The sequence below is a fragment of the Aquarana catesbeiana genome, linkage group LG05 (assembly GCF_042186555.1).
Source record: "Aquarana catesbeiana isolate 2022-GZ linkage group LG05, ASM4218655v1, whole genome shotgun sequence".
In the NCBI taxonomy this organism is placed as follows: domain Eukaryota; kingdom Metazoa; phylum Chordata; class Amphibia; order Anura; family Ranidae; genus Aquarana; species Aquarana catesbeiana.
This window is the reverse complement of record NC_133328.1, coordinates 365861806-365885903: the sequence shown is the minus strand read 5'-3', so window position 1 is coordinate 365885903 and position 24098 is coordinate 365861806. Positions and strand designations below refer to the sequence as shown.

The 24098-nt window shown below is 43.5% G+C and overlaps 1 protein-coding gene across 3 annotated transcripts in view; it reads left to right on the top strand.

Annotated features, from left to right (window-relative positions):
* LOC141144852 (vacuolar protein sorting-associated protein 4B-like) overlaps window positions 1–24098 on the top strand; it is a 146708-nt gene that overhangs the window by 5724 nt on the left and 116886 nt on the right. For all 3 annotated transcript variants that reach the window (XR_012244475.1, XM_073630934.1, XM_073630933.1), the window contains exons 3-5: window positions 11898–12009; window positions 13463–13586; window positions 17526–17581. Coding sequence is in view for 2 of the 3 variants with exons in the window: in XM_073630934.1 (XP_073487035.1) it covers window positions 11898–12009; window positions 13463–13586; window positions 17526–17581 (292 nt within the window). In the remaining variant the exon portion in view is untranslated. The remainder of the gene's footprint in view (window positions 1–11897; window positions 12010–13462; window positions 13587–17525; window positions 17582–24098) is intronic.

Genomic DNA, 24098 nt, shown 5'->3' with positions numbered 1-24098 from the left:
AATACCCTGCAATACTCTGCAATGCCCCGCAATACTCTGAAATGCCCCGCAATACCCCGCAATACTCTGCAATACTCTGTAATACTCTGCAATGCCCTGCAATACTCTGCAATACCCCACAATACTCTGCTATACTCTGCAATGCCCCGCAATACTCTGCAATACTCTGCAATACTCTGCAATGCCCTGCAATACTCTGCAATACCCCGCAATACTCTGCAATGCCCTGCAATACTCTGCAATACCCCGCAATACCCTGCAATACCCCGCAATACTCTGTCATACCCAGCCATACTCTGCCATACCCAGCCATACTCTGCAATACCCCTCCATACCCAGCCATACCCCGCCATACCCAGCCATACCCCACCATACCCAGCCATACTCTGCCATACCCAGCCATACTCTGCAATACTCGGTGATACCCAGCTATACTTTGCCATGCTTAGCCATACCCAGCCATGCTCTGCTATACTCGGCCTCTGTATGTGGCCAGGCTGTGGAAGTCTCACACATGGGGTATCGCCGTACTCAGGAGGAGTAGGAGAATCTATTTTGGGGCATTTTTGGTATGTACATGTTATGTGGTAGAAATATTGTATAAATGGACAACTTTGTGTTAAAAAAAAAAATGTGTTTTAACCACTTCCCGCCCGCCAGCCATCATACGACGTCCTTGACTTTGTGCGGGGATATCTGAATGATGCCTGCAACTACAGGCATCATTCAGATATCAGCTTTTTCAGCCGGCGATTCTCTACACCATGAGAATGATCATAGTGGCTGTTCCACTGCTTGATCGTTCTTACGGGAGGCGAGAGGGAACAACCCCCCCCTCCCACCACCCTCTGGTGCTTCTACTGACTCACCGCTACTATCGAAGCCAGGATCGTTTTTTTTTTATTATTTCGGGCTTCCCAGCCTAGAGGTGAGATGTGGGGTCTTATTGACCCCATATCTCACTGTAAAGAGGACCTGTCATGCCATATTCCTATTACAAGGGATTTTTACATTCCTTGTAATAGGAATAAAATTGATCAAAATATTTATTTTTTGGAAAAACGTGTCAAACTAAAATAAATAAAGTAAAATGAACAATAAATGTTTTTTTTTTCCCCCGTGTCCCCGTGTGCTCGCATGCAGAAGCAAACGCATACGTAATTCCCGCCCACATATGAAAATGGTGTTCAAACCACACATGTGAGGTATTGCTGCGAACGTTAGAGCGAGAGCAATAATTTTGGCCCTAGACCTCCTCTGTAACTCACAACATGTAACCAGTAAAAAATTTTAAAACGTATTCCTATGGGGATTTTTAACCCCTTCCCGCCGACCGAACGCACATATGCGTCCTCGGCTTTCCGGGGTTATACCGGGATGATGCCCGCAGCTGCAGGCATCATCCCGGTACCGTTGTTTACAGCGGGCGATCGGCTACCCGAATATAACAACCGATGCGGCTAAAAGCCGCTCGGCTGTTATACCGGAGGAGCGGGAGGGGACATCCCCCCCCTCCCGCCGCTGTTACCGGGCCTCCCGTGCGATCGGGAGGCCCGGTGTCCATTCGGGAATCTCCGGCGGCTGGGGGCGGGCTGGAACGAAGCTGTGAGCGGCTTCGTTCCAGCCTTCTAATTGTAAACGCGGAAGCGACGTCATGACGTCACTTCCCGTTTACCTCGGCTGCCAATGGCGCCGAATTTAAAAAAGTACACAGTATTCAGAATCGCCGTTTTTGGCGATCTGAATACTTTGAAGTGTAAAGGAGGGATGGGGGGTCTTTTAGACCCCCCGATCCCTCCATAAAGAGTACCTGTCACCACATATTACTGTCACAAGGGATGTTTACATTGCTTGTGAGAGCAATAAAAGTAAAAAAAAAAAAAAAATTTTTAAACACAATTTATAAAAGTACAAAAATAAATAAAATAAATTAATTAAAAAAAAAAAAAAATTTTTAAAGCGCCCCCGTCCCCGCGAGCTCGCGCAGCGAAGAAAACGCATACGGAAGTCGCGCCCGCATATGTAAACGGTGTTCAAACCACACATGTGAGGTATCGCCGCGATCGTCAGAGCGAGAGCAATAATTCTAGCCCTAGACCTCCTCTGTAGCTCAAACCTGGTAACCGTAAAAAATTTTTAAAGCGTCGCCTATGGAAATTCATAGGTACCGTAGTTCGTCGCCATTCCACGAGTGCGTGCAATTATAAAGGGTGACATGTTTGGTATCTATTTACTCGGCGTAACATCATCTTTCACATTATACAAAAAAATTGGGGTAACTTTACTGTTTGGATTTTTTAAAATTCATGAAAGTGTCACTTTTCCAAAAATTTGCGTTTAAAACACCGCTGCACAAATACCGTGTGATAAAAAATATTGCAACAATCGCCATTTTATTCTTTAGACTCTCTTCTAAAAAAATATATATAATGTTTGGGGGTTCTAAGTAATTTTCTAGCAAAAAATACGGATTTTAACTTGTAAACACCAAATTTCAAAAATAGGCTTAGTCATGAAAGGGTTAAGTAGCGAAGTTTGGCGCCATTCCACAAGTGTGCAATTTTGAAGGGTGACATGTTAGGTATCTATTTACTCGGCATAACTTCATCTTTCACATTATGCAAAAATATTGGGCTAACTTTACTGTTTTTTTTTTTTTTTTTAAAGCACAAAACAGTTTTTATTTAAAAAAAACGCGTTCGAAAAATTGCTGCGCAAATACCGTGCAAGATAAAAAGTTGCAACGACAGCCATTGTATTCTCTAGGGTCTTTGCTAAAAAAAACATATATAATGTTTTGGGGTTCTATGTAATTTTCTAGCAAATAAATTATGATTTTTACATGTAGGAGAGAATTGGCCTGGGTGCTCCAGAACGCCTGAAGGTGCTCCCTGCATGTTGGGCCTCTGTATGTGGCCACGCTGTGTAAAAGTCTCACACATGTGGTATCGCCGTACTCAGGAGTAATAGCAGAATGTGTTTTGGGGTGTAATTTGTGGTATGCATATGCTGTGTGTGAGAAATAACCTGCTAATATGACAATTTTGTGAAAAAAAAAAAAAAAATCTTGATTTTGCAAAGAATTGTGGGAAAAAATGACAACTTCAAAAAACTTATCATGCATCTTTCTAAATACCTTGGAATGTCTTCTTTCCAAAAAGGGGTCATTTGGGGGGTATTTGTACTTTTCTGGCATGTTAGGGTCTCAAGAAATGAGATGGGCCGTCAGTACTTCAGGTGTGATCAATTTTCAGAGATTGGCACCATAGCTTGTGGACTCTATAACTTTCACAAAGACCAAATAATATACACCGATTTGGGTTATTTTTACCAAAGATATGTAGCGGTATAAATTTTGGCCAAAATATATGAAGAAAAAATTACTAATTTGCAAAATTTTATAACAGAAACAAAGAAAAATGCATTTTTTTTACAGAATTTTCGGTCTTTTTTCTTTTATAGCGCAAAAAATAAAGAACCCAGCGGTGATTAAATACCACCAAAAGAAAGCTCTATTTGTGTGAAAAAAAGGACAAAAATTTAATTTGGGTACAGTGTTGCATGACTAAGTAATTGTCATTCTAAGTGTGAGAGCACCAAAAGCTGAAAATTGGTCTGGTTATTAAGGGGGTTTAAGTGCCCAGTGGTCAAGTGGTTAAAGTGGCTGTAAACCCTTCCATGTACCTAGTGAAGTGACTAGCCTCAGGTGATACACAGAGATGAAACAAATCCTCCTACATAATTTGTTCCTGTCTATCTGCAGTCTTCTCTTCTCTACATTCATTCAAAGTGCTGAATATTTAAAGCTTGTCTGAGAGTTCAGAAAAAAGGGGGAGGTGAGTTGAAGTTACAGTTTGCAGAGCTCAGTGAGGTTAGCTCTGAGACCTGATTGGAGGGAAGGGACACACCCTCTTCACCAGTGGCAAAGCCAGGCATTATTTCACCCGGGTTCAGCACCCCCCTCCCCCAAGAGGAGATGGGAAGAGGAGAAGCAGACTTTTAGCTGCTGCAGGAGGAAAACACAGCCTGTTGGTTCCACAAAATGCCACCCCTCTTCTCCAGGCTCTGAGGGGTTGACAACCCCTAGATTAGGGTGTCTCCAGGCACACGGCCAAACCCCATGCGCACACCTTACCCCCAACATCCCTACATTAGAACTTAGAAATGAGGGACTTCTTAGTGACCTGCAGCTTGCTATGTGCTCCACTGCAAAAAAAGTGGGTATGGCCAAACTCTGTTGGTGGGAGGGGCTTAAGGGACATACGGGCTTCTTTGTATCTAAAAAAGTATGCTGTGATTGCTGCACCACAAGTAGAATCATTTTTTAAAAAAAGCTTCCACTACATATGGTTTTGCACATGCTGAAAACAGACAATGATAACATTTTTGTCTGAGACTATGTTAAAGAAGAACTTCATTAAAATATTCAGGGACTGCTAAGCAACCAGTAAATGTTGAGACAATGAACATTTTGGTGAAAAGTATATACGTACAATCAGGGCCCCCATCAGGGGGGTACAGCTGTTACAACTGTGAGGGGCCCCGGGGGCCTGAGGGGCCCGCCCGGGCCAGAAGAAGGCAGGATGGGTGGAGGGGATCCATGCTGTGCAGTATAGAAATAATCAAATCTCAAAGTTTCTGCTGTTCTTGTGTCATTGATTATAGACATCGAGCTCTTTACTGCCACCTCTGGCTACTATGTGCATTTGCACCCCTCGTGTGATCTGCCTGTACTATGCTTCTCAGCAACATATCAGCTTTGTAAAAACGAGCTGGGACCAGGTAGGAAGTTACAAGTAGGGGCTGTGAAGAAAAGGTAGGGAGCTGTTTGTGTACAGGGAGGGGCCAGAGGCTTGTGTGTGTACAGATTTGTGTATGTGGGGCTGCCATATACAGTAGGGACAGAAAGTATTCAGACCCCTTTACATTTTTCACTCTTTGTTATATTACAGCCATTTGCTAAAATCATTTAAGTTCATTTTTTTTCCTCATTAATGTGCACACAGCACCCCATATTGACAGAAAAACACAGAATTGTTGATTTATTAAAAAAGAAAAACTGAAATATCACATGGTCCTAAGTATTCAGACCCTTTGCTGTGACACTCATATATTTAACTCAGGTGCTGTCCATTTCTTCTGATCTTCCTTGAGATGGTTCTACACCTTCATTTGAGTCCAGCTGTGTTTGATTATACTGATTGGACTTGATTAGGAAAGCCACACACCTGTCTATATAAGACCTTACAGCTCACAGTGCATGTCAGAGCAAATGAGAATCATGAGGTCAAAGGAACTGCCTGAAGAGCATAGAGACAGAATAGTGGCAAGGCACAGATGTGGCCAAGGTTACAAAAAAAAATCTGCTGCACTTAAGGTTCCTAAGAGCACAGTGGCCTCCATAATCCCTAAATGGAAGACGTTTGGGACGACCAGAACCCTTCCTAGAGCTGGCCGTCCGGCCAAACTGAGCTATCGGGGGAGAAGAGCCTTGGTGAGAGAGGTAAAGAAGAACCCAAAGATCACTGTGGCTGAGCTCCAGAGATGCAGCCAGGAGATGGGAGGAAGTTGTAGAAAGTCAACCATCACTGCAGCCCTCCACCAGTCGGGGCTTTATGCAGAGTGGCCCGACGGAAGCCTCTCCTCAGTGCAAGACACATGAAAGCCCTCATGGAGTTTGCTAAAAAACACCTGAAGGACTCCAAGATGGTGAGAAATAAGATTCTCTGGTCTGATGAGACCAAGATAGAACTTTTTGGCCTTATTTCTAAGTGGTATGTGTGGAAAAAAACAGGCACTGCTCATCACTTGTCCAATACAGTACCAACAGTGAAGCATGGTGGTGGCAGCATCATGCTGTGGGGGTGTTTTTCAGCTGCAGGGACAGGAATACTGGTTGCAATCGAGGGAAAGATGAATGTGGGCAAGTACAGGGATATCCTGGACGAAAACCTTCTCCAGAGTGCTCAGTTCCAACAAGACAATGACCATAAGCACACAGCTAAAATAACGAAGGAGTGGCTTCACAACAACTCTGTGACTGTTCTTGAATGGCCCAGCCAGAGCCCTGACTTAAACCCAATTGAGCATCTCTGGCGAGACCTAAAAATGTCTGTCCACCAACATTTACCGTCCAACCTGACAGAACTGGAGAGGATCTGCAAGGAGGAATGGTAGAGGATCCCCAAATCCAGGTGTGAAAAACTTGCATCTTTCCCAATAATACTCATGGCTGTATTAGATCAAAAGGATGCGTCTACTAAATACTGAGCAAAGGGTCTGAATACTTAGGTCCATGTGATATTTCAGTTTTTCTTTTTTAATAAATATGCAAAAATGTCAACAATTCTGTTGTTTTCTGTCAATATGGGGTGCTGTGTGTACATTAATGAGGAAAAAAATGAAATTAAATATTTTAGCAAATGGCTGCAATATAACAGAGTGAAAAATGGAAGGGGGTCTGAATACTTTCCATCCCCACTGTATACAGGTGTGTGTGGGGGGCGCTGACATATATACAGGTGTGTGTGTGTGGGGGGGGGGGGGGCGCTGAAATATATACAGGTGTGTGTGGGGGGGGGGGCGCTGACATATATACAGGTGTGTGGGCTGACATATATACAGTAGAGCTGCACAATTAATCGTTAAAAAATCGTGATCTCGATTCACCTCCCCTGACAATCTCTCCTGCTGAGTTTGATTCTTTCATATAAACAAGTGGAGAGATTATCTGCTCACTCAGCTGTCAAAAGAAAGCATCCAGGCAGTCTGCCAAGTTTAGAACTTGAAACATTGTAACTAACTTCCTTCTTAGATCAAAGGGATATAATTTCTCTGTGTAAACAAATAACCTGGGCAGTCTGCCAAGTTTTAAACAACTTGTAAATGCAGGAAGTCTTTTTCTGACACTTCTTTCTCAAGTTAAAATCAATATTTTTTGCTAAAAAAAAATTACTTGGAACCCCCAAATATTAGATATATATACAATTTTTTTTTTACCCTAGGGAATAAAATGGCAATTGCTGCAATATTTTATGTCACACTGCATTTGCCCAGCTTTCAAATGCAATTTTTTGGGAAAAAATACACTTCAATAAATAAAAAACGAAACAGTAAAGTTGGCACAATTTTTTTGTTTCAATGTGAAAGATGATGTTACGCCGCGAGAATCGTGAGAGAATCGTGATCTATCCTCTAAGCAAAAAAATTGTGATTCTCATTTTAGCCAGAATCGTGCAGCTTTAATATACAGGTGTGTGGGGGGGCGCTGACATATATACAGGTGTGTGTGGGGGAGTGGCTGACATATATACAGGTGTGTGTGTGTGTGGGGGGGGGGCGCTGACATATATACAGGTGTGTGGGGGGGGCTGACATATATACAGGTGTGTGTGTGGGGGGAGGGCGCTGACATATATACAGGTGTGTGTGTGGGGGGCTGCCATATATATAGGTGTGTGTGTATGGGGGCTGACATATATACAGGTGTGTGTGGGGGAGGCTGCCATATATACAGGTGTGTGTGTGTATGGGGGGACTGTCATATATACAGATGTGTGTGTGTATATGGGGGAGCTGACATATATACAGGTGTGTGTGTGAGGGGCGCTGCCATATATACAGGTGTGTGTGTGTGTGTGGGGGGGGGCTGACATAGATACAGGTTTGGGGGGGCTGACATATATACAGGTTTGGGGGGGAAGACATATATACAGGTGTGAGGGGGCTGACAAATATACAGGTGTGTGAGGGGGGCTGCCATGTATACAGGTGTGTGTGTGTGTGTGGGGGGGGCAGACATATATACAGGTGTGAGGGGGGCTGACAAATATACAGGTGTGAGGGGGCTGACATATATACAGGATTGAGGGGGGGCCGAGTGCATACAGGTGAGGTGGCTGGTGTGCGGATTCGGTAGGATTGCCCATAGGCAAGCCCTGCGGAATGCTGGTAGTTATTAAACTTGACACGGGAATGAAACATTGGCAGTTTGCCGTCCTCCTGTTTGGCCTATTGCCAGCACCATGCATCTTTGCCAAAGTTCTTGTGGAAGATTTAATCCCTCTGAGATAAAAGAGAATATTTGAAGTATTTGGAATATCCTTATTTGGATGATCTACACATATACAGGTGTGTGGAGGGGTGGCTGACATATATACAGGTGTGTGTGTGGGGGGCGCTGACATATATACAGGTGTTGGGAGGGGTCTGACATATACAGGTGTGTAAGTGGGGGGGGTGCTGACATATATACAGGTGTGTGTGTGGGGGGGTGGCTGACATATATACAGGTGTGTGGAGGGGTGGCTGACATATATACAGGTGTGTGAGGGGGGCTGCCATATATACAGGTGTGTGTGTGTATGGGGGGCTGCCATACTGTATATACAGGTTTGTGTGTATGGGGGGGCTGCCATATATACAGGTGTGTGTGGGGGGGGCTGCCATATATACAGGTGTGTGTGTATGGGGGGGGAGGCTGTCATATATACGTGTGTGTGTGTGTATGGGGGGATGCTATATATACAGGTGTGTGTGTGTGTATGGGGGGGGCTGACATATATACAGGTGTGTGTGTGAGGGGGGGCTGCCATATATACAGGTGTGTGGGGGGGCTGACATATATACAGGTGTGAGGGGGGCTGACATACATACAGGTTTGGGGGGGCAGACTAATATTCAGGTGTGTGGGGGGGCTGCCATATATACAGGTGTGTGTGGGGGGGCTGACATATATACAGGTGTGAGGGGGGCTGACATACATACAGGTTTGGGGGGGCAGACTAATATTCAGGTGTGTGGGGGGGCTGCCATATATACAGGTGTGTGTGGGGGGGCTGACATATATACAGGTGTGAGGGGGGGCTGACAAATATACAGGTTTGGGGGGGCTGACAAATATACAGGTGTGAGGGGGCTGACATATATACAGGATTGAGGGGGGGGGGTTGAGTGCGTAGAGGTGAGGTGGCCGGTAGGATGGCCCATAGGCAAGCTCTGCGGAATGCTGGTGGTCAGGCTCGGGGGGCATGAAACATTGGCAGTTTGCAGTCCTCCTGTTTGACCTATTGCCAGCACCATGCATCTTTGCCAAAGTTCTTGTGGAAGATTTAATCCCTCTGAGATAAAAGAGAATATTTGAAGTCCCTTATTTGGATGATCTACACGTTTACCCAAACAGAACCTCAATTATTGGCAGATTTCAGAACGGTTCTCGGCCATTTAGAAAATTTGGTCTGGCTCAGAAAAGTTAAATTATATCTATCCCAAGAGTAACCTTCCTAGGTTACATAATAGACTTCACAGTTCAAAAAAGAGTTCTTCCCTCTGAGAAAACAGAAGTGGAAACCTTTCTTTAAGAAAAAAGAAATGATTTAAATTTTAAAAAGTTACAAAACAGTCTTGGCGCACCCTGAACTCAGTAATACACAATAAATGCACAATAACAACTATTTAAAACAGTTACTCATCAATTCACAAGCCATTGCCTATTTTTAATGTGTAAACCTCTTGTTAATCTTCGTTTCAGTATGGTAAAATCTAAACATGACTCAGGTAAACCACCCCATTGAGTAAACATGACTCTGTGAGTAAACGGAGTGAAGTTTCCATGTTTGGAGTTTCAGGGCAAGTCCAAGAAATACTTCCTAATGCTAGATATTAAGTTTGTTACAGCTGATATAGCAGCATCATTCTTGCAGTAAGTGTGAATTGGTGGTTTGGGATATGGACCAGGCAACCCACATTTTATTAAATTTACGTAGAATGACCCTGGAGACATAGGTAGCCTGTGTAGTGTCAGAGCTGTATTAATGAATGGTTTAGACTCCATTCACACCTTGGCATTCTGTTTTGTGCGTGGAATCTCCTCGATTCTGCCCGCGATTCGGAAACGCCGCAAATCACGGGATGCCCCTGGCAATCTCGGCTATTTTAAATGGCACCAAATCGCGGATCGATTTTGCCGCGATTGTCGCCCTGGTGAATCGCGGTCAACACGAGCCAACAGAATCATGGGACGCCCGACGCCCAAAACAAGTACAAGAACTTCTTTTGAGCGTCGCGCGTCCCGCGTTTTACCGTGGATGGACAAGGGCATCCTGCGATTTTTGCGGCGTTTCCAAATTGCAGGTAGAATCACTGTGATTCCGTCTGCAAAACGGAATGCCAAGGTGTGAATGGAGCCTTATAGTAACCAAGTGTTGGGGGTTGAGAATTCTTCCAGTGAAGAACTATGGCTTTGCAGGCTGTGACAGACAAAATAGGTAAATTAAGTGCACTCTGGGTGGGGGTGCAGTCATACAAAAAGGGGGGGGACGACAATAAATATGATTAAACAATAATCAATAGACGGACACAGTGAAAAGTCCATGATAATTAGTCCATATGGGTGCTAGATAAAATGCTACTGTCAGAGGAGGCTGCCAGCTTGCAGATAGAAGTGGATCTGAAACATAGACAAAGACAGATGCACTCACAAACTAAAGATGGAAAAGGGCATATTGCATAGTAATCATCCGCGCTTGTCCCGGAGAGCAGTCTGTTGCCTGGTGTAGGCTAAGGTGTCCGTGTATCGTCCCTGGTAGCAATGACGGTGGTGGAGTCCAGCGCTCTCGATATCCGGGGAAGAGAATCGGCAAAACCCCCAAAAACCAAGTTTGCAGCGCACCAACACCTTTGCAGCCATTGTGCTATTTGCTGGGTGTACCTTTCATTCAGCCTGCAGGCTGAATGAAAAAACATCTAACAGATTCCTTCATCCATGCTGCATCTATTGAGGAATCTGTTAGATGTTTTACATGAATCTTCCTCTGAGGTTATTGTATTTTTACAGCTGCCAGTTATGCTGTCAGAATAGCTGAACAATAGCTATATGTGACAGACCCAACCAGGACATGGGGCGTTTGGAGGGGACTGCAGGGTAGCCTCTTGCCTACTGACTATGGGTCCTGGCTTTTGAGGGGCTCTATTCTTTGGGAAGTGTGTTCCTGGGGGACCTTTGGAGTGGTTTTGCTTCAGACTCGGGTTCATGTCCCCCCAAAAACACACAGACTCTGGGAACCTAGGACCTGATACAGATTTGGGGTTTCTGTTCCCGAACCAGCATTGATTGCTTTAACCCCCTCCTTAGACACTCCTGCAACATCGCTGGTAAGTATTAGGGGGGCTGAAGGGGGCTGCTGCACACAAAAGTTTTTTTTTAATCTTAATGCATAAAATGCATTAAGATAGAAAAAACCTTCTACCTTTACAATCCCTTTAAGGTACCTTTCTCTCGTTGTATAATTCCCCATTGTGTGCCTCCTAGGTGTGAATACCCATTGTAAATTGAGTCACTTATTGTTTCTCAATGTCTGCTAGTATTGTGTCAATTTCATCTCCTTACCAAACTATTGTGGGAACTTTATGTGTTTATGTTAGCTATTCACTGGATGTACTGTTAACCATACTGGTGATATTACTGTTTAAAGTTTGCATTCTTTAGGATAATGTGATCATGTTCTTATCTGATTTTGTGTGGTATATTTTCTGTGTGAGTTTTCAATAAAGAGTTCCAGTTTGCACCTAAGCAAGTCCTCTAGTTCTTGGGTGCAATGCTCAGCTATAATACCTGGTTTCTGGCTCCAGAGTGAAGGAAGCTGTATCTTGGTGGAAGCACCCAGACGGGATGCCAGGCGGTCCGTCACACTACAGCTGATCTTTTTTTTTATTTTTATAGCACATGGGAAAGGGCTGAAACCCTCATGTCATGTGAGCAACCTGGGCAGGGCTCTATGTATATATATATATATATATATATATATATATATATATATATATATATATATATATATATATATTTCATAACACATGCACACACAATACTCACATACTATATTATTTTATATTTCTAACAGACCGCAATTTACCTCGCCAATAAAGCATGCCAGAAAGACAAAGAAGGGAACTATGAGGAAGCAATTCACTTATATCAGTGTTGTTCACAGTATATTCAGCATGTGGAGAAAAGTAAGTGCTTTTATAATTCTACAAGTATTTATGTTGTTTCTGTTAAGGCAGATCTCTATACAAAAGAGAAAAGAATTTCAGGTGGAAGTCTGAGTAGGACCTGATCATCATTTGGGTGGAACATAAAGCCATAGTATCCTGTGTGTAAACTTCATGGTATTTCCAGCACAATTTTGTGCAAGAGATGCCATGTGACCTCTCTAGAAATACTAGACCTCAGGATGTTTTGTAAGTGAGTTTTTTTGTCAATTGTGAAGTTGGACTCCAACCAATAAAATGCAGTTTTTCCAATATAGAACACCTATGGTTTAAGCTTCTGTTGCATTTCTAGATTTCTCCAGCACATGGTGCAATAAGTTTAAACCCAACTCCAGGCAATTTTTTTGGAAAAAGTATGAACATGAAAGGAAACAAAAGCAATGATACAGCAAGGAATGTAGCGGGATCTGGAGTTGGGTTTTACATTTGTGAATATCAGTCTGTTTGTGAACTTGGAATAAGTGGGTAATCTTTTGTAATGGTACTCATATTGGGATCCCGAAACAAACAGTGGGGTGTTTATCAAAACTGGAGCAGCTGTGTATATCAAACAATCATCTATTTTTCATTTCAAAGCCTAACTAAAGAAACTGATTGGTTGCCATATACAGCTGCTCCAAATTCTATCTGCTCCAGTTTTGATCAGCATGTTTTTCCTCTGCTCTTTTTTTGAAGTACATGGGAATTATGGAACTACAGAGCAAGTACATGGGCCCAGAAGGATTTTTAAAAGGAGCCAAGAAATCAAATCAGGGATAACTCGCTGCATTGGGGACTGCTGAGTATAATGCTGGATTTGAGGGCAGAGGGTGCCCTGCTATTAGTGTAAATAAATGGGGCAAAGGAGCAGTTACGCTTTTAACTGCCTGAAGACCAACACCTTAATAACCCCTCTTTTGTCCAGACCAGCACTGTTATATTTTGACAGACAATAACTGGATCATGCAACACTGTACACAGATGAATTTCATATCTCTTTTTTTACACACCTAGAGCTTTTTTTTAGTGCCACCTAATTACTACTAGTTTTTTTATTTATTATTATTGTATAGAATGGAAAAAGACCAAAAAGTTTGGGATAAAAAAAAAAAAACATACTTTTTTTTTGCAAATAAATAATCTTTGTTCTTAAATTTAGGCCAAAATGTACTCTGCTACATTTCTTTGGTAAAAAAAATTGTATATTATTTAGTCTGTGTGAAAGTTACAGAGTCTGCTAACTATGGTCCCTATGTTTATGCACAGAAAAAAACTGATTCAGTTTACATCAATTTTTACATCTGTTTTTTCTTAATTCACAGCATTTGTTCACTTCTGCCTAAAACTTTTGCACAGTAGTGTGTGTGTGTGTGTGTGTGTGTGTGTGTGTGTATATATACAGTATGTTTATTTATTTGTTTATTTTATTTTTTAGATGACACTCTGGGTGAAAAACAAAAACAGATTCTTCGATCAAACTGTGTTAAGTATCTTGATAGAGCAGAACAGCTGAAGGCATATTTAAAGAAAAAAAACAAAGGAGCTTCTGAAGTTCAATGGTATGTGCCTTCAAAAACAGAATTGTTATATGTGGCAATCTAGTATAAGCCTTATCGGTAGGAGAAAGAAGACAAAGTTACTACACTGTGAACTGTACTGTGAATCAAAATATTTTTAGTTTTCTCTGCTTAGACAAAAATTGAACGCATTCCCTTATTCACACATTTAAGGTGGATGAAGGAATCCTCTCCGCTGTGTCACTGTATTATGGGAGCAGGGACTCTCCCGCCTTCAAAGTACACTAATCAGAGCTGCAGCTGATTGGCTAAATTTTCCAACAGCCCCGTTCAATAGTAGTCGGTCCTTAGATCAACAGCTTTCAAATGGGAATGGCCAAAGATGTACTGAAATTTGGTGGTCCCTGCTGAACTGGCAGATTTTTAATCTATTTATCGCCAGCTTTAGGTGTCTACCATCAGGTATTTTCAGTCAGTTCAGGGTCCTTTCATACGGGCGTTCAGTTTTTAAGTTCAGTTCAGTCACTTTTTTTTTGTAAAAAAACGGATACGGATGTCAATTTTTACATCCGTTTTCATGTCCGCTGACATACGTTTTTTACAAAAAAAAAAAGCGACTAAACTGAACTTCAAACACTGTATATAGCTGGTTGCTAAGGAGGGGGCCAGGAAGCCGGCTGCTTCGTCCTTAACAACCGATGAGTCATCAGCTGTCAGCGGAATTGCAGAAAAATAACGGCGTGGGGTCCCCCCCAGGTCCACACTAGGCCCTTCGGTTTGGTCTGGTATGGATTCAATTTTTTTTTTTAAATGGCATGGTGTCCCCCCACAAAATCCATACCAGGCCTTTATCTGAGCATGCAGTGCCATCTTCTCCTGGTGCCGTCTTCTGCCAGGGCCGTCTTCTCCCGGTGCCGTCTTCTTCTTGTGCAGTCTTCTCCCCAAGCTCTCTTCTTGTGCTGTCTGCTCCACGAGCTGTCTTCATGTGCTGTCTTCTCCCGGAGCTGTCTTCTTGTGCTGTCTTCTCCTGAAGCTGTCTTCTTCCTCGCAGCTAGTCACGTGTTGTCACAAGGAGCGGGCTCTCTGGGGGATGTTATCGGATGGCCACAATCCATGGCTATATAAGAGGTGCCAGACAGCGGGGGACAGCCTCAGGAGAAGAGCAACCTTTTTTGTTTTTAGAGGGTAACCAGCAGCGAGGAAGAAAACATCTCCAGGAGAAGACAGCACAAGAAGACAGCTCGTGGAAAAGACAGCATAGGAAGAAGAAGACGGCACTAAAAGAAGATAACATCAGGAGAAGTTGGCACCAGGAGAAGACGGCCCTGGGAGAAGATGGCTCTGGGAGAAGGCGGCACCGGGAGAAAATGGCACCGGGAGAAGACGGCTCAGGGCTTCTTTTTTAATAAAGGACTTGTCAAAAACTGGCTCTTTGTTTTTTTTACTTTTCACTGCTTTTGGGGTGAATGGGTAGGGGTACGATGTACCCGATACTCATTCACATAGGGGGGGGGGCAGAATCTGGAGGTGGCCTGTGGCCAGCTTCCCGACCCCCTCCTTAGAAACCAGCTACAGTATCTCACAAAATTGAGTAAACCCCTCACATTTTTGTAAATATTTTATTATATCTTTTCATGTGACAACACTGAAGAAATTACACTTTGCTACAATGTAAAGTACTGAGTGTACAACTTGTATAACAGTGTAAATTTGCTGTCCCCTCAAAATAATTCAACACACAGCCATGTCTAAACCGCTGGCAACAAAAGTGAGTACACCCCATGTGAAAATGTCCAAATTGGGCCCAATTAGCCATTTTCCCTCGCCGTCGTCATCTGACTCGTTAGTGTTACACGGTCTCAGGTGTGAATGGGGAGCAGGTGTGTTAAATTTGGTGTTATCGCTCTCACTCTCTCATACTGGTCGCTGGCAGCAATATGTCTTCCTCTGACCCCCCCCCCGCACCGCCCCCACACCTGAAACCTTGATTGGGCCCAATTTGGACATTTTCAATTACATGGTCTCAGCTGTGGGGGCGGTGTGGAGCTCTGGTGATGGTCCCTGACATTTGGCTCTGGTGGTGGTCCCTGACATTTGGCTCTGGTGGTGGTCCCTGACATTTGGCTCTGGTGGTCTCTGACATTTGGCTCTGGTGGTCCATGACATTCGACTCTGGTGGTCCTTGACATTTGGCTCTGGTGGTCCCTGATATTTGGCTCTGGTGGTCCCTGATATTTGGCTCTGGTGGTCCCTGACATTCGGCTCTTGTGGTCCCTGACATTTGACTCTGGTGGTGGTCCCTGACATTTGGCTCTGGTGGTCCCTGATATTTGGCTCTGGTGGTCCCTGACATTTGGCTCTGGTGGACACTGACACGTTACACTGGTTTTCATTTCTATAAAAATGCTTTGTATTTATAAGGCTGTAACCTATCATACTGTGTGTTATGTATGGCTTCTTATCTGCAGAGTGAGGGGTGTGATTTATGTTGAAGTGGGCTTGTTCACATTTACATGTACAAGCCTAGTGTACCTCCCACATTCACTCCCATCCCAAGGATTCATGGGAAATGTAGGCTGATTACAGTTAGAGAGAGAGAGAAGAGGATGTGATGCAATCACTGTTCTAAGAGATCCTCCCTGCCAGAAAAGATGATGCATTTTTTGAATCACAAAGCTGACTTTCTGAAAATTCAATCATACATATCTCTTAAATGGTAAGAAATTTCACAAGTGTAAGAACTGTTTAGTGTTTTATGTAGGGGGTGTACTAATGGGGCATTTTTTGAAAATCCCAGGGTTCTACTTTAAGACATGTGTAAAGGAAATTTGTTCTGTATATTATTTGTGTTTCTATGCACTCACTCTGCACACAGCACTAATAATGTTTTCATTTACATGTTTGCCTTCTTTCGAGTCCTGATTAGAATTAGTCTGCCTATGTTTTGCCCCTTGTTACCATAAAAGTACAATTGTAATATTAATGTGATACCTAAGTAATCATGTGTATAAAAACCTTCAATTGCATTAAATAAAACAGAACGGTTATTTTGGAAGGATGCTGAGTGTCTTTTGTGTCTGTTCCCTACTGCAGTAGTTATTATTAATTTGGAACCACTAATCAATATGAGGATAGGAGTTGGCTATCTATAAAATTACCAGAACAGTTGGCGAGCTTTGCCTAGGAGGGAATTTACACCTGTTATGTACTACACTGAAAAAAGCTTTGTAAATATGCCCCATATGTTCAATTTTTTGTTCATTGTAATTTAGAGTTACAGTTTGACTGTTTTTTGTATTTTAAAACCCAAGTTATTGCACAAAAAAAACCTTTGCAATGGAGCTCAACGCAAAGCTGAACTAAACCCATCGATTTTTTAAAACAATTAAATTCAAGGCATGCCGTAAATAATAACTGTCACCTTTTCTTTTGCCATCAACCAAACTGTCAAGCAATCGATCAAATTGCAGGTGTCATAACTGATCACATATGCAGTGCCATGGCAACTGCAACTCAAACAGAGATTAGATGGCAACTCCCTTGGCTGTAAAGTTTAGGTGGGTTTAGTTCTGCTTTAAAGTGGAACTAAACCCATCAATTTTAACTTTCTCCCAAAACTGTTAAATTCAAGACATGCCATGAATGATAATTGCCACATTAACTTGTGCTATCAACTGAACTGCCAAACCATCAATTGACTGGTATCATAACTAATTACATGTGCAACATTATGGCAACAGCAGATCAAACAGAGGCTAAGATGGCAGCGTCCTTGGCTGTAAATGATAGGAGGGTTTAGTTCTGCTTTGACAAACATTTAACTTTTACAGTGTGGGGTATTTTTGCTGTATCTGGAGTAGGACTTTAATATACTGTATGCTTTGCATTTGGTAAATAAATAAACAGTAATATGATTTTAGTGGTTATCTTTCTTTTTGATACAAATAAACATGGGTAGTAATTTTATTTCTATTAATTTAGGAGTGATAGTGATGAAGAAGACCTAAAAAAGAAGAACATGCCAAGGCAGCTTCAAGGTCACATTTAATTTATGTATATAATAAAAATATCATTGTACTTTCTTGTGTTTACTTGTTTATAATGTGATACTCATCCTGACAGTTAAAGCTGAAGTTTAGGTATACAAATTTTTACATGCAGTAGTTACGTTGGACCAATGTAAGTATGCATGTGTCATACCTGGATGATCCCTGTGGAAGTTGTGAAATCACTGTAATTGGCACTGCTACTAAAGTGATTGCCGCTGGCTTCCAGATCCTGTGCCAAGCATCTGCTCAGTAGGTTGCTCACTCAGCACGGGCACCATTTAGAGAACAGTTTACATTATTATTATTATTATTATTATTATTATTCAGGATTTATATAGCACCAACAGTTTACATCTTGACAGGTAAGCATTCTTTGAATTGACGAGGTGCCACAGTGGTGACATCACGATCTCCACCTAATCCAATATTGTGGCAGCATCAGTTACAGTGCCTTGAAAAAGTATTCATACCCCGTGAAATGTTCCACATTTTGTCATGTTACAACCAAAAGCGTAAATGTATTTAATTTTGCAATTTTATGTGCTAGACCAACACAAAGTGGCACATAATAGTGAAGTGGAAGGGACATGAGAAATGGTTTTCCAAATTTTTTTTACAAATAAATATCTGAAAAGTGTTGCGTGCATTTGTATTCAGCCCTCTTGAGTCAATACTTTTGTAGAACCACCTTTCTCTGCAAGCCTTTTTGGGGATGTCTCTACCAGCTTTGCACATCTAGAGAGGGACATTTTTGCCCATTCATCTTTGCAAAATAGCTCAAGCTCTGTCAGATTGGATGGAGAGCGTCTGTGAACAACAATTTTTAAGTCTTGTCACAGATTCTCAATTGGATTTAGGTCTAGACTTTGACTGGACTATTCTAACAAATGAATATGCTTTGATCTAAACCATTCCATTGTAGCTTTGGCTGTATGTTTAGGGTCGTTGTGCTGCTCAAAGGTGAACCTCCGCCCCTGTCTCAAGTCTTTTGCAGACTCTAACAGGTTTTCTTCTAAGATTGCCCTGTACTTGACTACATCCATCTTCCCATCAACTCTTAAACAGAAGAAACAGACAGCGCAAAACCTAATTACTAAAACTCAGCAGCTGGACACTGTAGGTCAATATACAAAACCTAAAAAGACATACACAAAATATAGCAGTGCAGCGCTCAATACAGGTCAGATGTATACACATAAAATGTACATATTAAACGTACATAAATAAAACGCATGAGGCAAAGTCCCAAAAAGTATATCTTAGTCGAGATCAAAAGCTGCCCACATGCAGAAGGGGGATCCCTCAGTTAGCAAGGAAAGGGTGCAGTGATAGGATAAGATTGTATTCTTTGTATCACCACCAATGTGAACCTCCACCAAGGGTCTAGGCTGCTCACCTTATTGAGTGGACCTTCTGCGTTAACAGCAAGGTCACTCATGCATTCCCTTCCACAGGGTAGATTATGGAGATACGGGTCCACAGGCAGTATCCCAAATTCAGTCTCATCGGTTGATATATATCATGTTAAAAACAAAAATAACAGGACATAGTGCTCTCCATACGAAAAGGTATAAAATTTATCAAATAAGAAAAATATTACTCACAAAGCAAGCACTGTTTCCCAGCGCAGGAGTATACAGCATAAAATGAACCAGATGGGTGGCTGTACTGACATCACAGAGCCCCTCACACGCGTAACGTCCGTGTGGACTTCCTCAGCGAATCATTTGTTTTTAACATTATATAAATCAACCGATGAGACTGAATTTGGGATACTGCCTGTGGACCCGTATCTCCATAATCTACCCTGTGGAAGGGAATGCATGAGTGACCTTGCTGTTAACGCAGAAGGTCCACTCAATAAGGTGAGCAGCCTAGACCCTTGGTGGAGGTTCACATTGGTGGTGATACAACAAATACAATCTTATCCTATCACTGCACCCTTTCCTTGGCAACTGAGGCATCCCCCTTCTGCAAGTGGGCAGCTTTTGATCTCCTCGGACTAAGATATACTTTTTGGGACTTTGCCTCATGCGTTTTATTAATGTACGTTTAATATGTACATTTTATGTGTATACATCTGACCTGTATTGAGCGCTGCACTGCTATATTCTGTGTTCCCATCAACTCTGACCAGCTTCCATGTTCCTGCTGAAGAAAAGCATCTCCACAACATGATGCTGTCACCACCATGTTTCACGGTGGGGATGGTATGTTCAGGGTGATGTGAAGTGTTAGTTTTCCACCTCACAGTATTTTGCTTTTAGGCCAAAAGTTAAATTTTGGTCTCATCTGACCAAAATTGAGCACCTTCTTCCACATGTTTACTGTGTCACCCACATGGCATCTCGCAAACTGCAAACAGGACTTCTTATGACTTTCTTTCAACAGTGGCTTTCTTTTTGCCACTCTTCCATAAAAGCCAGATTTGTCCCATGTAGAAGTAATAGTTGTCCTGTGGACAGATTCTCCCACCTGAGCTGTGGATCTCTGCAGCTCCTCCAGAGTTACCATCTTCCACGTTTACTGTGTCCCCCACATGGCATCTCGCAAACTGCAAACAGGACTTCTTATGGCTTCCTTTCAACAATGGCTTTCTTATTGCCACTCTTCCATAAAGACCAGATTTGTGGAGTGCATCACTAATAGTTGTCCTGTGGACAGATTCTCCCACCTGAGCTGTGGATCTCAGCAGCTCCTCCAGAGTCACCATGGCCTCTTGGCTGCTTCTCTGATTAATGCTCTCCTTGCCTGACCTATCAGCCATACTTTTTCCATTTTTGGATGATGGATTGGACAGTGCTCTGTGAGATGTTCAAATCTTGGGATATTTTGTTATAACCTAACCCTGCTTTTAAACTTCTCCACAACTTTATCCCTAACCTGTCTGGTGTGTTCCTTGGCCTTAATGATGCTGTTTGTTTACTAAGGTTCTCTAACAAACCTCCGAGGGCTTCACAGAACAGCTGTATTTATACTGAGATTAAATTACACACAGGTGGACTCTATTTACTAATTGGGTGACATCTGAAGGCAATTGGTTTCACTAGATTTGAGTTAGGGTTATCATAGTTAAGGGGGCTGAATACAAATGCATGCCACACTTTTCAGATAATTATTTGTAAAAAAATTTGAAAACTATTAATAATTTTTCTTCCACTTCACAATTATGTGCCACTTTGTGTTGGTCTATCACAACAAATCACAATAAAATATGTTTACGTTTTTGGTTGTAACATGACAAAATGTGGAAAATTTCAAGGGGTGTGAATACTTTTTCAATGCACTGTAAGCAGATCATTCAGCAAGAAGCACTGCAGCATGGACTTCCTGCAACTTAGGATTGTAGAGAGTGTAGAGCCAGGCTTCCTCTGATTGGCTGAGATGGAGATTGTGATGTCTTCCATGCACCTCTCTGTCTCTCAAAGGAAGCCTTGTATTTGTTTATAAAATACAAAACTGAATGGCTGAACAGCGCTTAACCCGATTCCATTTTGTTATGGGAAGTTCCTGTCCTGCTGGTAGAACACAGTGCTCTATACTGTATTAAGCTACTACATACAGTATATACAGTGCTCCCAGCAAGTGCATGAATCAGTGAAGGAAATAGTTGGTTTGAAGTTAAATCAATCTTAGTGTTAGGCTGTATTTATCAAAACCAACAGAAGGGCCCGCTTTTCATTGATGGTATTACATTTGGGTTCCAGTGTCCTTTTTTTGATGGGAAGGTTGTAACTCCGTTTCTAACTTAAAACCTGTTGATTCTAGTGATGCACCGAAATTTCGGCCGCCGAAACATATCGGCCGAAAATGGCCTTTTTGGCAAAATGCTGAAAAGGAAATCTCGCCGATAACGGTGCTGAAAATGGGGGCGGAGCCCCGTCCCTGGTGCCGCCCATTACGGGGGTGTCATTCTGGCGTGGCGCTCTGCAGTCCTCTCCTCTCTTCTCCTCCTCCCCTCCCCTCCCTCCCTCCTCGCCACGATCTCCGTTGTGTCACGAAGCTTACTTACTACACAGACCGCAGTAACAATGTCCCGCCTCCTGTGACAGACGGAACACTGATCCAATGGTGGGACATTGAATCAGTGTGACGTGATTACAGGCGGCGGGACATTGTTACAGCGACCCGGGCAATTCAAATGCAGCTCCGTGACCCACGGAGATCGCCGCTCTGATTCGGGCACTGGCAAGCTGCATGACGGGCACTAGCAGGCTGCATGATGGGCACAGGTGAGGCTGCATCTTATGGGCACATGTGGGCTGCCTCTGAGGGGCAAACGTGGGCTGCATCTGAGGGGCAAACGCGGGCTGCATGACGGGCACTGGTGAGGCTCCATGATGGGCACTGGTGAGGCTGCATGATGGGCACTGCTGAGGCTGCGTGTACCATGTCCGCAGTCTCTGACCATCTCCTGTACCATGTCCACAGTCTCTGACCATCTCCTGTACCTGGCCGCAATCTCTGACCATCTCCTGTACCATGTCCCCTGTCTCTGACCATCTCCTGTAATGTGTCTGCAGTCTCTGACAATCTGCTGTACCATGTCCCTAGTCTCTGACAATCTCCTGTACCATGTCCCTAGTCTCTGACCAACTCCTGTACCCTGTCCCCAGTCTCTGACCATCTCCTGTACCGTGTCCCCAGTCTCTGACCATCTCCTGTAATGTGTCTGCAGTCTCTGATAATCTCCTGTACCATGTCCCCAGTCTCTGACAATCTCCTGTACCATGTCCCCAGTCTCTGACCATCTCCTGTACCATGTCCCCAGTCTCTGACCATCTCCTGTAATGTGGCTGCAGTCACTGACAATCTCCTGTACCATGTCCCCAGTCTCTGACCATCTCCTGTATCAAAATATTTTTAAAAACAGTCACTTTCGGTATTGGTGCTGTTTCGGTATTGTTTTCGGTTTTCGGCCTAGTGTATTTCTTTATCGTACATCACGGGACACAGAGCACCATAGCATAGTAATGACTACATGGGTTTATATGCTACCTTTAGGTGATTGGACACTGGCAACCAATAGTAAGAAGGTTCCTCCCATATAACCCCTCCCATACAGGAAGTACCTTTAGTTTTTTGTCAGTGTCTTGAAGGTTATGGTCACGGCTGTGAAAGCTCTTTCTTCAGGATAATGTCCCAGTGAGGATGTTATAAATCGGATCCATTCGGATGGCATATCATGCTAAAGTGGATGGTACCCGAGCCCTGGTTCAAGAACAGGGTCTTGCCTGTAATGTTTCCTTATGGAGCTGGACCCTTGTGATATGGTATTCCTGGTCTTTTATTTGCCCAAGGAAACCTAAAGGGTGCTTTACAGGTCCAGGGGTGTGGACCCTAAACGAAAGGGGACCTGGTTCCTGAAGGTCCTCAGTGGCGTTACCTGCGGTGATTGGGGAAGATTGGGCCTATCTCAGGCCCTGCTGCGAGGATCGGTGAGTGCTTCCTTTGGAGGCCTCTTTTATTACATTATTTCTGAAAGTAATGTTATGCCAGATTGTTATGCCAGACTGTGATGTCTTTTTGTGGCAACTGTGATGGTTCCAGAGAGCGGTTGCACTCAGGCAGGTTCCCTCCGGGGACCGCGCGGACTGCTCGCGGGCACGCGCATGCGGGTAACGCGCATGTGCAGACAGCGCGTGCGTGCGCAACCTGCTCCCTCCTGTGCGCGCTCTAGTGTGCAGGATGGCGGCATCATGGCCGCATGTTCCCTGCGGGCGTGCGCATGCGCAGTAAATCCCGGGTGTACGTACGTCATGTGACGGCGCACGCACATATAGGGAAGTTAGGCGCCTGCGTGTGTCAGTGCTGTTCTTTTTGGCTCAGGTGAGCCAGGAGCCGGTTGCAGTTGGACATAGAGCTGGGCACGTGAGTCGGGCATTTGCAAACTCTGTAAGGAGGCTATAGTATTGGCTTTGTAAATACAGCCATATAGCACAGTGAGTTTTCCTCAAAATCTTGTAAGCGATGTCTTCCAGAAAATGAGGTGTAGGGAACAGGGCTAGTCCAGGGGTTAAAGTGACAAAAACAGGAGATCAACCTCAGGCTACTGCAGCACCTGTCTCCCCTGAAAGACCTGCGGCATTTGGCCTGGCTGAGCCATTGCATTTGTCAGGTGTTGTGGCCACCACCAATATCCCTGCTTCGGCTTATGTTACTAAGGATGACTTAACGTCAGCCCTCGCTGGCCTTGAAGGCAAAATAGCGGGTATGATTGCCTCAGTAACACAGAGAGGGAAGAAACAACATAGATCTCCCTCTCCTGAGCCTGGTCCCAGTGCTGAGTCACTTGAGCACCAGGACTCCCTTAGCCAGTTGGGTCCTTGTGCTTTGGATCCTGAATGGGCAGAGGATTTTGAGGAGGTGGCCGTAGGGGATAAGGATGCAGAGGCTGAAGAGTCTTTAGCAGGGGACTCAGGTTCTGAGGAACCATTGTCGGCTTCGCAATCCCAAAAATGGTTTATCCAATCTTTAACTGAAATGGTGAGAACAGGATTCAAGT